The sequence below is a fragment of the Gopherus evgoodei genome, chromosome 15, assembly GCF_007399415.2.
Source record: "Gopherus evgoodei ecotype Sinaloan lineage chromosome 15, rGopEvg1_v1.p, whole genome shotgun sequence".
NCBI lineage: Eukaryota > Metazoa > Chordata > Testudines > Testudinidae > Gopherus > Gopherus evgoodei.
In genome coordinates this window covers 17,037,655-17,053,291 of record NC_044336.1, presented here as the reverse complement: position 1 = coordinate 17,053,291, position 15,637 = coordinate 17,037,655, and the positions used below count along the sequence as shown (strand labels likewise).

Genomic DNA, 15,637 nt, shown 5'->3' with positions numbered 1-15,637 from the left:
AGCAAGTCTTAAATGCTATGAACGAATCCCAAACATCTGTTTAAATTCATTCCCTAAAATTTTGATTAAAAAAAAAAGCTCCCTGCCAGAGACTTCATTGATGAAATTTGGATCAAAGCTTTTAATAACAGAAAATGCTTGAACAAAAGTTTCTGAAAGGAAAAGATGGGAACTTTAATTATAGTATTAATTGTGATGTTAAACATCCTACTGTATAAGGTTTTTAAGGTTTGACTGTAAATCAATCCTGAGGAAGACCTTTCTTCTAAATTTGCTGGTGGTAAATCTTCTTGTTTCAATTCCTTTGTTGATAGCACATGCATTATGTTTCTCATACTATTCCATTACATTGATCATCCATTAAATAAATGTTTGTTTTTGCATTGCATGGGTGTATTGAGCAAAGACATAAATAGTTAAATCATGCTTCCAAAAAATAAATAGTTGCATTTAGTTTGTAGCAAAGTCAGTTTTTTAAAAGTTTGGTGGGGATTTTCCTATTTGAATACTGTGAACTTAAAAAAGGACCCTATCAATGCTGGTAAGCTTAATTTTAGGTCTGTTAATGTTCTGGTTCATGGACACAATTATGCTTCTCTCCCTGCATTGTACTTATGAGTAGGCAGGATTTTGTAAATTTCAGTACCCTGCCACTGTAAACGTTCATGATTACGAGAACAGACCACATAGCTTGCATGCATGCACAACTACAAACAAACTCATCCCCCTTGGTCTGTTGGTGAGTTGATGAGCTGGACATCTTATCTAGTGCATAGTAGTCACTTTCTAGAGCTGATGGATTTTTCAGGGTGAGGAAGAAATATTAAAACATTGTTTAATTATATTATACATTGTTTTGCCCATCAGTTTTGATAGTGTCCATTTAAGAAGAGAGAGAAAGGGGAAACTTTACTATTTAATTATATAACTTAACAGTAACAAAAATATCCCATTAAAGTGACATGGCCTTTGTTGACAATTTATCCTGAAACCGTATAACAAGATATTGTTCTTGATTACTTTTATTGAATCTTCTTTAATTAACTAGGTTTTTTAACTTAAGTTAGGAGCTAAAATCTAAAACTCTGTCTTATCAAATACTCAAATATGAGAGTGGCAGGTTCTCATTAATCCTTATCCTCTACTGTCATACCTATCCATTTCCCCTTTCCTCCTTTCTCACTTTAGCTGTAATCCTCCACCAGGGACGTTTACTGGGGCTGAGGGGTAAGTGCAGATCCTGAACAAAAATCTTATTTTCAGGCTTCTAATAGCCACTTTGAGGCTGTTTCCCACTTCTATAGATTGACCCTTTGTATGTTTCTCAATGTTTTTCCACTCAGTTACTGCATTGCAGCAGTTTTATGTTTGCTAAATGGCCACCAATCTGCTCAGCAGTTTAGTATATCATCCTGTGTTGCAGCTGAACTTTCATACAGACTTTGTTTTTCTTCCAGCAAATAATTTGATACCATATCTCATAACTTTGTCATTAATCCACATCGTTGACTTTGTCTCATTACAAATCACATTTCTTTCACTCCTTTGATAGTCTTTGGAATGGTGATGGCTTGTCTGTCTAGCATGAATAAGAAGCACTTTTCTGTCAGTGGATTTTAAATCATCCCAGCAAAAACTAAACAGTGTTTATAATGGTGTAGCTCCTTTATGCCCACAGCTGACTATTTTTGGTGGAGTTTGTGCTGGCAATGGGATACCCTATAATCACAGATTCTAAGGAAATCTTCCTTTAACATTTTAATTTAGTTATACATTTGAATGTTTTAGGATTTGTTCATTGAGACATCAGTTAGCTGTATTATATATCAAAGCTATTTTTCCCTCATGAATTTAGTGTTTTTAAAAAAAAAAATCTTAAAACAATTATGCTAGACGAATAAGAATCCTACTCCATTTTGTGATGTACTTCAAATAACCAAGCATGCAGTCTTATTTTTTCTTTCCAGCTCTGTCCTGAATTGGCATTTCTGCCCTTCTGTTCCATTTTATCTGAATTGGCTTTAGCTTTTAGATAGTACTATAAGGTTACTTAACAAATAACTACTTCTACAAACTGAAATTTCAAGTGGAAAACATTTTTGTTCTTTTCTTTTACAGCGAATAAAACAGCAGCAGGCTCTGGAAACCGTCCTGGGAGTGTTATACGTGTATATGGGGATGAAAACAGTGATAAAGTGACTCCTGGAACATTCATACCATATTGTTCAATGGCACATGCACAGCTTTGCTTCCATGGGCACCGTGATGCTGTTAAATTCTTTGTCGCAGTACCTGGTAAGCTCTGTATTCCTGTTTTTAAAATGCGGGGTTTTGCCTTTTTTAGATCTCTGCTCCGTGGATGCAGTGTTGAGACAGGTGGAGCCAATGTGAGGGGAAAACCCCATGTTCAGAAATGGAGTTAGGATTCTAGACTTCAAACCATTGTGCCTTTGGAGGGAGACCTCCTTGCTTCTGAGACAGTGGGTCAGCATTTCAGTTCAGAAAGATCCACTCTGTTTAATGGTACGAGAATGGTCTGGGCGGAAGCGGAGAAAATGCTTTGCTTTCATCTGGGAAGAGATGCCATGCAGTGGTGAAGAAGGGAGGAGTTGAGCACTTCGCTGTTAAAAAGGTAGTGAAATGAAAACTAGATGATTTCAGCTGTAATGTAAGAATTTGGCATTAGGTAGCCCAGTTCATGTCATCAAGGAACATTCTGTATGAATGAAGCACAACTGATAGCAAATAACCTTGTTGTAAAAGAATCTCGGTTAAAAATGCCAAGCCACTTTTTAAAAAAACTAGAATGCCAGATGCATGCCCTTATTGAATGTGCATGCACACAGACGAGTTGGCCCCAGAAAGGCAGAAGTTAGATTATTTGCTTCAAAAGATGATGGTGCTTTGATGATATGTAAAGAATTGCAATTGCTCTGCTCTTTTCTAAAGCCTCCATTGAAAGTGGATTTAAATGTTGTAAAGCTAATTCCGTTTCAGTACATTTCAATGTCAAGTAACCAGACTAGACTTGTTGCATTCTTTAATTTACAATAAACAAATGATTGCTACGTAAATTCAAGTAACCTATATCAATTTTTCTTGTCCCTAAAACATGAGGGGTTAAAACACAAGATATATGCAAATATACTCTACCCATGTTTTGCTTCAAACCTTACATGAGAAACTGAACCTGTCTGGATTAGATGTTCCTTAGAAAGAGACTATTTATTCACTGGTATTCCAGTTTGCCTTGACCATTTCTCTCCTCCTATTCAGCAACAAGTTTACTATCAGCATTATAGCTCTACCAGTCAGGGAGCAGCAGGCATGAGTTGACATGTGGGCTGTTAAACAGAGGTCTTTTTCTGTCTGTCCAATTGGACTGTTCAGTTGGAAGCTGAAATTCTACAAGCACTGGTCCCTATGTGTCTTCCACAGATGGGTACATGTGCACATGAGACCAGAAAATCTTGCAAGTAGTGTCTCTTGGTCCACACCTGCACCCTGGAGCCCGCCATGCCAGTACTGAGGGTATAAAGGCAGGTGCAAACTTGACCGCCTCTCCAGTTCCTTCTTATTGCCTCATGGCCTGAGTTGGAATTTTGTGTCTTTGAAGCTAACTTTGCAGGATTTTTTCTGTAAATATAGTGGCATATAGATTTTAGTGGTTTTGGTAGTCTTTTTATAAGTAGTGTAAAATAGTTTTCCTCTCCATTTCCCTCCTTACAGGAAGGACTATGCCCAGAGTTCTGGGGTTCAAGAATTATTTTCTGTGCCTTGCTCCTTGTCGGCCAGTGATGACCACCAGTGCTGTCTTTGCTGCCTTGAGGAGGCCCATATCGCCTCCAAGTGCAGTATCGGCTGCTCTCTCTCTCTCCCTAGGCCCAAGTAAGATGAGAGCAAGTATCTTATGTAGAAAGCCGTGAGACCCCAGTCAGACCAGGCTGGGGAGGACCCCCCAATACATGGCCTCAGCCCTCAAGCATCTCCGCTCTGGGCACGAGCTCTGCAGCAGAGGCCAGATCTGATAAAACAAAAGGCCTATTGTCTTGGGCTTCTCATGAGAGTAGTGGATACTGACACAGAAACAGATCCCTTTCAGATCTGCTCCCAAGAGAGAGGATCTCTCCTGACTCCTTCCGAATTGGGTGAGTTCTCACACTCAGATCCTGAAGACTTTGATCCACTTAATCCTCCTGACTGCAAGGATCCAATGGTACCAATTCAGTACCAGCTAGTAAGCCAAAAAATAGGCATCACCAGCACTGGCCAAGAGCTCCAGATGGGACTCGTCTCCTCCAATGGTACCAGCCCAGTCTCATAAGGACCCACCAACTACTGAGCCTGTGGATGTGCCTGTTCTGACAGTACTGACTACTGGGATCCCTCATGCTCCGGATGGACTGAGAGTTAGCCTCCCTGGAGGATATCTTCGTCCTCTCATAGCCACAATCTGCTTTGCTTTCAGCTCCAGTCCTTCCGAGAGACATTTCAGCACCAGAAAAGGAATCCACCTCCTGCTCTGTCCACAAGCTGGTGTCTCCATCTGCCAGCATCAACAGTACCACAGATGGAACTGGATCTGACTGTTTCATCAACTGGATCTGATATTTTGACAAGAGGTGGACACTCTTTTCAAGTGAGGAGCTATAGAGCAAGTGCCATCTCAGCATCAAGGGAAAGAGTTCTACTCTTCACATTTCATCGTTTCCAAGAAGGGATAGAGGCCCATTCTTGACTTGCATCAACTAAATACTTTTATTTGCAAATTCTGCATAGTTATGTTGGCACTGATAATTTCATCTCTGGAAGAAGACACATAGTTTGTGGCTTTCGGTATGAAAGATTACTTTCATGTGAATGTTCACCCATGGCACAGAAGATTTCTCAGATTTTTAGTAGGACAGGAACACGACCAGTTCCAGGTACTCCTGTTCTGTTTGGCAACAGCACTCAGGGTCTTCACAAAGGTCTTCTCAGTGGAGGTGGCACATATGAGACAAAACTGCTACACCATCTTCCGAACAGGAAGATCCAGCTGCAAAGTTCATCTTTGCTTTGCCTCCTGGCATCTTTGGGAATCTGCATGAACATGGAGAAGTTTACTGACTCTCAGACCATAGACTTAATAGGAGCAACCCTAGCCTTGACCTCAGCAAGGGCATGCCTCCTTATGGAGAGATTTGAGGCCATGAGCAGCCTGATAAGACATCACTCACAGACCTCTAACTACTGTCAAGATCTGTCTTTCCCTACTAGGCAACGTGGTCTCTTCTTACACTTGCATAATGCTGTTTGACAGGTTTCATCTCCATTGCCTAATGGCCTGGCTTTGGTATTTTTACTTGACAGACAATATGAATACCAAAGTGACAGTCCCCACCAATGTCAGGGCTTCCCTCGCCTGGTGGATGAACCCAGAGCAAGTGTGTGCTGGAGTCCCTTTCCTTCCTCCCACATCTGACACAATCAAGGAGGCATCCCTCATAGGCTAGGGAGCCCATATGGGTGACCACATGACACAAGGTGCGTTGACACCGTCAGAGGCCAGAATGCCTATCAGTCTCCTGGAGCTAAGAGCAGCCAGACAGCCTGCAATGCATTCCTCCTACGTATCCGATGCCGACATGTCCGGATAATGTCAGACAACTTGATGACTCTCTTCTGTATAAACAAATAAGGAGGGATGAAATCTCTCTTCTTCTGTGCATAGATTGATCCTCTGGAATCACATCACACTCAGTGGCATACCTCCTGGGTGCACAAAACTCAGGTGGACAATCTCAGCAAGCACTTATCCACCGACCACACATGGGAGATACACAGTTCAATGCTAAATGAAATCATCACTTAGTGGGGAATGCCATCTTGGGACCAATTTGCCTCCCAGACAAACAAGCAATCCAACATGTTTTGCTCCAGAGCAGCCACTAAGTTCGGACTCCCAAGAGTGGTGCCCTTCTACTATCCCAGACAGACCACCTGAGGTACACTTTTTTCCTCCCATTCCACTGCTGCAACAGGTTCTGTAGAAGATTCATCACAACTAAGCGCTAACTGGCCCAGGTATTTCTGGTTTCCTGGATCCTCCTGCACATATCAGCCATCGTGTATGACCCTTCCCAGATCTGCTAACTCAAGTGAATGGCAGGATTAGATGTCCTCTCTTTGCCATGTGGCCTGGTATTTGGATGGGTGAGAGACTTGGAGTGTTCACATTAGAGACCATTCAAATCATTCTCAACCACAGCAGAAAATTCTCCACCAGAAAATGCTATCTAGGTAAATGGAGGCGTTTCTCTACTTGAGTGCAACAAAATCAATTATCTCCAGAAACAGCAGGTATTCCTGCTATTCTAGATTACCTTCTTGCTCTCACAAAGTTGGACCTATTCTTTCGCTCCTGCAGGTCCATCTTGGACCAGTCAATGTCTTCCATACTCAAGTAGAGGGCTAATCTATCCTTACCCACCTGATAACCAGATTCCTGAAGGGTCTCACTAGGACCTTCCCACCAGTAGTGAAGCTAGCACTGCAAAGGGATCTCAATCTTTATATTTTCACTGCTTACAAGGCCACCTTTTGAATCACTGGACACGTGCTCTATGTCCCACCTATCCATGAAGGTTGTCTTCCTTGTCACCATCATGTCAGCCAAGAGAGTGAGCAAGCTGTAGGCACTTCTGGCTGACCTACTATACGCTACTTTTCATAAAGAAAAGGTATCCATTCGTCTCCACTCGAAATTCATTAGTAAAGTAATTTCAGAGTTGCATATAAATCAATCAATTAACTTACCAGTATTCTTTGCAAAGTGTTCTACCTGCAGAGTACAAAATCAATTAGAAAAATGCCAAGACACTTGCTGTAACAGAGCAAGAATGCCAACAAGTGATATCTGCTCAGAGACTAAGTGGATTTTTGTTTGTATGCTCCTTTGATATCAGCACATCTCCCTTCCCTGGATGAGGTGAGTGCCCATTCCACTAGAGCACAGGCAACCTCAGTGGTATCTCTTCAAGAAATATCTATGCTGGACACCTTGTAAGGCAACAGCTAGGAGTTCCAGCCACACCTTCATTACACTTTAGTCCAAGCCTCTTCTGAAGATGCAGCCTTTGGAATGGCAGTATTACAGACATCTGCACCCCCTCCTATTTGACTACCTCTTACCTGTCACATGTGTGAAATACAGAGAGAGACCAGCACTCCAAGAAATGGAGGTTACTTATTTGTAACTGGAGGTTCTTTGAGATGTATGGTCCCTATCTGTATTTCACTACCTGCCCTCCTCCTCTGCTTTAGATCATGACAGGATTCGCGGTAGAGAAGTAACCGGAGAGGCAGTCCATCCGCTCCTCCCCTTATACCCTGAGTGTTGAGTATGAGGAGCTCCAGGGCACAGGCATGGATCAACAGACACTACTTGCAAGATTTTCCAATCTTAGGCACATAGTGTACACACATACAAAACACAGATAGGGGCCACTCATCTCAAAGAGCCTCCAGTTACGGGTAAGTAACCTTTATTTCTCACATCTCTTTAAAGAGGAAATAATCTTAGCATGGCCAGCATTCTGTCTCTTGCCAATGGCTTCTCGCATCAAAGCTGCAAGTAGCTGAATGCATGGTTGGCCATAAAATACGCCTAGCAAAGCCACTGCGCTGTTAGTCTCTAATCAGTTGGTTTGAAGAGATTTCATATTCAAGGTACCGAATAAACAATGGTGGTTTTTTTCTGAAATACAGGTCAAGTTGTTTGCCCAGCCAGTAGTGGTGGAGCAGAACTATCAGGTGATAAATCTGCCCAAGAATTCTTCAGCCAAACTCCCTTAAAATCTATGTTGGTGATAAGTGGAGGAGAGGGATATATTGACTTCAGGATGGGTAAGAAGTTGGATCTTGCAAAATGTTTTCATTACCTTTGTATAATGCAGTAAAAGTGCTTTATGATAGAGTTAATGACTTGATTATTTTCCTATTTAAAAGCTAAATCTGTTACGAGGCTTCTAAGGAAGGGGACAGTAATTTATGAAAGTTTTTGGTATCTAAATTTGGACAAATATTAGTGCTGTATGCATTTAATATAAGACTTAATTGAAACTGTAACCGTGTTCTTTGTGAAAATGAGTTATATTAGTCTTAATACTATTCATCCAGAAGGATTTCAGAATGCTTTCGTACATTTAGATACACTGTAGTTCATATATTATCTCGGAATCTTTTCACTCACCTACTTCTGAAATGCAGCCACCTTTGGGATAAAACCGAACAGCTGTTTCACAGCTACACTACCTAAACTAGGACAAGCACTTTATTTTGGGAGTGGCAGATGTCTTCCTATTTTTTATTAGGCAAATAAGTCAGTGATGCATTTGAACTCAGGCTGTCGTAAAGTAGAGGAGAGATGGATAAAGTGAAAAGATTTTAGCTAAGTCTTTGTCAAGACTAATGCAGTCTGCATACAAATATTCATTCAAACCCCGTTTTTAAGCCCTGAGCCATGTTACTGTATTTCTTGGACTACTTTGACAACAAGGAATTAAGTCCTTTTGTGTTAATATATTACATTGCTGGAGCATGTGCCCTTGTCTTAATTTATCATTTAATAAACTAGATTTTTAAAGGTTACCTGAGTCTTTGTCCAGAAAATGTTCAAGTTTCCTTTATAAGAAAAAAGGAAAACTCAATTTAGTTCTATACTTGCCCTTTTTTCATACAGAAGCTTGTAACAGTGCCTGTTGTTCTGGTAAACTCTTGCATTGATCCAGCCTGTATAGCCTTGGTGTACGTTTACCAAATAAACAAGGGTTTACTTAATCAAAAGCCTTTGCTTTAGGAAAGAAATACATGAATGAGAAGTGTCAGAGTTAATAGGTGTAACCACTACAAAGCAATTAACAATGTACAACCCCTTGCCTCTTCTGGCTAAAATTATAAAATCAAATCAAAGTCAGAAATTAATTTACTGGCCTGCAAATGGAGAATTTCGTGAAAAAAGTGTGGCTGATCTCATGTTTGGATCTAGTTTTGACTGCTTCAGTTCCAGCACTTTTACATCGCTCTCTAATATAAAGACAAAACATCTTCTCAAATTCCATGAAGCCAGCGCAATTTTCTAGCACACTACTATCTGGTGAAAAACAGTAATGTATAATTGAAGTTCACTCTAAAGATGCAGGCATTGTTTAGCTTCCTAAGTCATACTTTGATTTAATCAGTCTAACCTACTCAGACCACCATTTCAAGCCTTTCTAATGTTTTCAGCCTGTTCCCACATCACCTGGATATATGAGAACTCTTCTGTACAGATGTCAATGCAAGCTCCAGTGAGGGCTATATGCTGTATGGGTTAGTGTGTTAGCCTGTCACCTGTAAACAGACTTCAGATGGTAGTTCAGGTGGTTCTAGGCCAAACCTCCATTTATTCATGCATATTGCAAAATCACTTGTTTTGCCATGACTGGTTTCTGTTCAAGGGCATCAGTGCAGCACTGCAGTAGTGGAGGGTTAGTGCCTGTTAGGACTGAGGTACAGTGGTTGAGTTGTGAGACAAACTAATGGTGTGAAGCAGTTAAAATGAGAAACAAGTAATGAGAAAGGAAAGACTAAAGAATTCACAGCAGATTTAAGTGTTACAGCTTCTGTACAGATTACTTTAACATTTCATGGTGACAGTTTGCATTCAGTTTCCACTCCTAGGTCAGAGAAGCATTTTATGTATCAGGATGCATGGCTGTGTTTTATTTGGCTTGTATGTCTGCAAGCTCTTCCTCTCTGTTGTAGTCCCACTCATGTCAACACTTCTGCTTGGGTGATATGCAGGGTAAACAGTGTCCCTTTTCTACTTTGCTTTATGTACCCTAGCATCAAACCTTAGATTAGCAGAAAATAAATGAAATGAGACATTTATCAGTTAACTTAGGCCAGGGCTAGTATTAATAAATATGATCTTCAGAATGCACTGTTGTGGAATATTTGTAGTGCAAGTTTCCAGCTTGCTAACTTAGTTTTTTATTAAGGGTTTTGAAATCTGCTGCTACTCTAGGGACAGATGGCAACTCTCTTTTACTGTGTATTCCTGTCTCTTACCACACTGACCCTTCCTGGTGTATAGTGGTAATACCAGTTTATTTTCATTGGTATGTTCAGCTGAATCTAAGTTGTCGTTTCTCAGGTGATGAAGGTGGGGAATCTGAACTTCTTGGAGAAGCTCTGCAACTGGAACCTTCTGTAGCCAAAGCTGAGAGGAGTCACCTGATAGTGTGGCAAGTAATGTATGGCAATGAGTGAACCCACTAAGAAGCAGCCAGAGACTGAAAAAAGGCTTCTGCATGTTTTTTTGGTTTTTTATTTTTGCAGAATCTGTTTCACAACATGGTGTTGAAGCATCTTTGCTGTTTAACTTTATATTGCAAATCTGTCAGACCGTAACAATACAGGAAGGAGCTTGTGCTGTTTTACTGCACCAGTGTTACATAGGTAAGATCAGTATAATGAAAAAATCAGTGTTTCCTTTCTCAAAACTGACGACCACTGCTAAGCAATCCAGACAGTTTACTGTACCACAACAACCTAATGTAGTTCTCTTCTTTTGCTAGTATCACTCTCTATCACTAATTGAGTTAAACTTCATTACAACTGAGATTAATTTCTCTGCACAACATATTGAGTGAAACAGCAAAGTTATTCCCAGTGTATTATAACATTGACAAACTAATATCAAATGAATTATCAAGATTCATGTATACATTCAGTGAGGGCTAAAGTGAATTGTAAATTTTAACTTTTATTTTCAAACCTGACAAATCTTGTTTATATAGTGTGTACAGTTTTGTTTGTGGTTTTCATCCAAACTTCTGGGGGAAGAGGGGATTGTATAGAATAACTTAAAACAACAATACTTAAATAAAGTTTCATGTTTGACTGCTGAAGAACTCTAAAGTTTGAGAACATCAATAATGAGCAGTTTGGAGAACAGTCTTCTCGCTTTTTCCTTGTCAAATGGCAACATCTCAGTAATTTCCAAAGGACTCTTAGACATTGGGATGATTATAAAACTGAAAAGTTGTAATATCCTTGAGCAGGGGATACATTAATTTTCTTCATGACTTAAATACATATATCTTCTCTTAGACCCTGGAGCAATTCTTCTCTGCCTAGCTAGTCAAACTCCTGAGTAACTGTACTGGAGGTTAGAGACCGCAAACAGAGCAAGAGAACTGACTGACAAAAAAGAAAATACATTCTGCCCAAATGAAATTGTGAAGGAACTTCAGCTCTGTAATTAGGCAAAAAACACATAATTGTTAGTTTCATACCCCTGGTTAGGTAGTGAAATACTATGTTATTTAGAGAGAAGAAAAATACATTAACAGATTAAATAATATGAAGATGGAGCTAACTGACAGAAGCCAGGAGAGTCTAATATCAAGGCGGACATTCTGTCTACTCACCATATATTTTTTTAACCACAATAGAGTGAGTTCAGGATTGAGTGTCTTCCGTTTTGCTTTGAATTTCCAGAGTTGGTATCAGAAATGAGTTGAACCCTTTCTATAGAGTTTCTGTACAATGTATAACGCTTAGCCAGGATGTTCCTTAATTTAGTCTCTGAAAAACAGACTTTTTTAAATCTGAGCATTCAGCACGTATCCCCAAAAGACTGGGACTGTCTGAGCAATCTGTCTGTGACAAAATGGAACAGTTTCAAAGGAATAAATGTAGACAAACTTTTTTTAAAACTGCCTAAACATTTTTATGCAATAGGAGCAGTTCTGGTCTATCAGGCAAACGTGTTTATATATTTTTCTTAATTTTTTAAAAACACATTTAGCTGAGGTCTATTGTGTAAATATATATTTAGGCAGCTTTTTTTCAAATGCATATCATATCTGATAAACCAGAAAAACTCCATTCAGGTCTATTGGTTAGATTTACATGTATAAATACTTTTTAAACAGCATATTTTGTACACATGTTCCACTCTCGTAAATATGTATTTAGGACATAGGCTATGTAGTAAAAATTCTTATTAAAAATGCCTAATATCTTGGTAGTGTATTTTTCTCTCCAGAATGCCAAATGTGATGTGTTGTTCACAAATCACTTTCCAAATTTTCATTTTTAAAATCAATCTTGAATTCATTTGTCTTAAATATGGAATCTGGGAACTTGAGGGGGGAAAAAAAAGGCAGACTGTCTTAAACATTGTTATAAGAAAGACCTATTTAAAAAAATATATTGAGATTTGTAAGCTGAACTTCAAGGACATTTGAGTTATAGCTCATGAAATTGGTGTCTGAGAAAAATGCTGACTAAACTTTAACAGTGATGCAAACATCACTAAAACTGATGCAATTTTATTGCTCCTCCTGCCATCTTTCCTTTTAAATTTAACTTACTGGCTATTTGGAAAATATTCTACAAGCTTTATGCACCGGTGGATTTTCATTCATGTATTCTCAGAACGCACAATTCGGTTCCGTAAATCTTGTATAGCATTTTATTTGTAATTATTAATGAACTGTTTCTCTGAACTGCTTCACTGCTGTCAAATAGAGCAGATATGTCTGGCAAGTGCATACCTAGTCTTTTTTGCCCAGTCTGGTACACTGTGCCATTCTATTCACTTCAATGGACCAGCTCTTGCAAATGGCTGCAGAGACAGTTGTTTCTGTCCAATAGTGGAGGGGTTTTAAAGGAAGCACTACCTGTCACTACAGTACAACTATGGGTGTAGAAGAGGGGGTTGCACACTACTCTGCATTATTCATTTTAAAATTTATCCCCTGTTCTAAGGAACATAGATTAAGGGTGTACTTATTCTTCTCACAATGCACTGGGATTTATAAATTCCAGATCACTTTGAAAGGTGGGTAAAGCATGCAAAACCCCATGCATCAAGATGACAAACTCCTAAGAATCTAAATCTCAAGAATGTATGTATGCATCACAGACTTGTGGTTTAAAAGTCCTATAAATAGGAATGAATTTCTTGATAGCTACAGCTTGTTAATAGTTTGAAAACATTTCGAGCACAAAATATGCAGCACATTACTTGTCTGGATAAGTGTGTTTGCATGGTAAAGGTAAAATGACTTATATAAGCTGCTGTATTGTTAATTTCTTGTAAAGGTCTTCCTGCGTTGGATCAGATAGAGCTGGCAGAGTGTAGACACTTTATCATAGGCTGCCGTAGTAACAAAAAAATGTTAAATCTGTTTTATTATACTAACTGTTCTAAAGAACGTATGTCTTTAAAATGGTGTAACTGAATATTTATTTCCATGTGAGTATTATGAAAGTTACCAAAGGATTAAACCTGATTTAGCACTCTCGTAAGTGACCCTGTTGAGCTGGGGTCTTGTGAGTGACCCTTGTCTGTAAAATGAGACACAGTAAAAATAAATAAATACAGCTCTATGCGAAAGTTAAATATTTTTTCTAACAGGGTTATGCCATATTGTAACAACATATGTTGCACCTCAGAGCATTTTTCTATACACTAAATGTCTGTCCCATCCTCTAACAAAATTAAGTTTCCTTTATTAATTTTGTTGCACATTTCTCAACCTTTTAAACATATTTTAAACATTTTATGGTCTGTAATTTGACAGTTTTGTCTGTTAGACACTTTACGCTGAATTTTACTTGCCTCTGTAATCTGAGATGGATACTACAGCGTTCAACTTGCTGTCTGTTAAAATTTGAGGCTTTTCTGTGAGCAAGAAAGCTCATATAGCCGTATAGTTATTTCAGTATTTATTTCTATTGAATCCTCGGGGTTCAGAATGTAACTTTGTACATTAAATATATATAAATATGTATATGAAACATACATTGGATTTGGTGTTTTCTTTGTAGCCTCATGCTAAACGTGTAACAATTGGTACCAGAAGACAATTGTCAAATAGTTTTAAACTAATGGCCAGATAACTTCATCTTAGGTAACTGATGTAAATGTGTAATATCTGTAACCAAGAGCCAGGTTGCATACTCCCATGGTAAAACCAGCAGGAGGGGGCTAAGGAAACTCTTCATGGAGTTTCTCATTGATTGCTTTGGGGTGGATGGACAGACAGAGTTTACCTCTGAGTGGAAAGAACTGAGTCCATTCACAAACCTCATGACACTGTACCAGCTCTGGCTTCCTCCTGGCCCCTGTACCTATCCTGACCACATCTATTCAGCAGCCCCATAAATGGGGAGTTCACCACCACAGGGTGGGTGTGGGAAGGGGTTCAGAATTTGGCCTGATCATTCACTTTTCCAAAAAGCATCTCTCTGGGTTGGCTGGGAGACTGCATCCTTGTGGCTCTGTCCCCCACTCTCATAGGGCTACTGGTCCCTACAGAACACTAGACCTTTGGGGTTTTGTAGATGGTAGCCAGGATCTTGATTTTGGTCTAGAAGGATTTAGTACAGAGTATCAAGCACAAGCGTAATGACTGCACTGCTGTACGTGACACAGCTACAGGGCCAGCTCTAGGCACCAGCGCTCCAAGCATGTGCTTGGGGTGGCACTTTCCAAGGGGCGGCACACCGGCTCTCTTTTTTGCTTGGGGCGCAAAAAACTGGGAGCTGGCCCTGAGCGGAGATGAGCTGCGGTGGTGGGGGGCATGGAGAGGGCCACAGGAAGTAACCCTGGGAGGGGCAGAGGAACTGCTCACCCCAGCTCACCTCCGCTCCACTGCCGACTGCTCCCCCGAGCGCGCTGCTGCTCCACTTCTCCCCCACCTCCCTCCCAGGCTTGCCGTGCAAATCAGCTGTTTTGCAGCCAGCCTTCGAGGGAGAAGCAGGCGGCGTGCTCAGGGGAGCAGGTGGAGCGGAGGAGCTGCGGCAGTGGGGGGTGTATGGAGGGCTGCAGGAACTCTGGGGGGGCAGAGGGAACTGCTCCCCCCAGCTCACCTTCGCCTCCTTCCCCAAGCATGCTGCTGCTACGCTTCCCCCCTCACTCCCAGGCTTGTTATGCGAATCAGCTGTTTTGCAGCAACCCTGGGAGGGAGGGGGGAGAAGTGGAGCGGCCCAATCAGGGGAGCAGGCGGAGTGGGGGTGAGCAGCAGTGGGAGGTGCAGAGAGGGCTGCAGAAAGTAACCTGGGGGAGCAGAGGAACTGCTCCCCCACCTAGCTCACCTCCACCTAGTCCCCCGAGGATGCCCCCGTTCTGCTTCTCCCAAGCCTGGGAGGTAGGGGTAGGAGGGGAAATGCAGTGTGCCCAGGGTGGGGTCGGGGAAGGGATGGAGTTGGGGCACGGCCAGCAGAGGTGCAGGAAAAGTTTTTTGCATGGGGTGGCAAAAAACTTGGAGCTGGCCCTGCACAGTTATCCAGATTCTGCAATAGTTTAAGCTTCTAAGGTTGTCTTCACGGGAGAGTTAATTCAAGTCAATTCCTCTGGTGTTAGCTTAGCTCAAGAGAAGTACTCTAGCCAGAGGGGCTAGTGACCCAAATATTTAAATTTGCTCATGTCTGGGGGAGGGGAGGAAAGTGGGCCCCAGCAAGGCTGGAGCTGCCATGGTGAGGCCCAGGATTGGGCTTAGGAGCAGCAGGTAGGAATCCCCAGGACTTTCCTTCTCAGCCTGAAGCGATCTCTCTGATCTCCCCTCCACCAAGTCTTGGTATCTCCCACTCCCAGACT

At 40.9% G+C, this 15,637-nt stretch overlaps 1 protein-coding gene and 1 long non-coding RNA gene across 16 annotated transcripts in view; one reads left to right on the top strand and one right to left on the bottom strand.

Moving 5' to 3' along the window:
• Nucleotides 1-13,840, top strand: part of SPAG9 (sperm associated antigen 9) — a 104,389-nt gene extending 90,549 nt beyond the window's left edge. For 9 of the 15 annotated variants that reach the window (XM_030534500.1, XM_030534498.1, XM_030534504.1 and 6 more), the window contains 4 exons: nucleotides 1,189-1,227; nucleotides 2,119-2,295; nucleotides 7,750-7,887; nucleotides 10,178-13,840. In XM_030534500.1, the coding sequence (XP_030390360.1) occupies nucleotides 1,189-1,227; nucleotides 2,119-2,295; nucleotides 7,750-7,887; nucleotides 10,178-10,293 (470 nt within the window). In that variant the 3' untranslated portion in view covers nucleotides 10,294-13,840. The remainder of the gene's footprint in view (nucleotides 1-1,188; nucleotides 1,228-2,118; nucleotides 2,296-7,749; nucleotides 7,888-10,177) is intronic. The other 6 variants (XM_030534507.1, XM_030534502.1, XM_030534508.1 and 3 more) reach the window with 1 other exon arrangement.
• Nucleotides 1-15,637, bottom strand: part of LOC115635565 — a 53,807-nt gene that overhangs the window by 7,216 nt on the left and 30,954 nt on the right. The gene's annotated exons all lie outside the window — the stretch shown is intronic.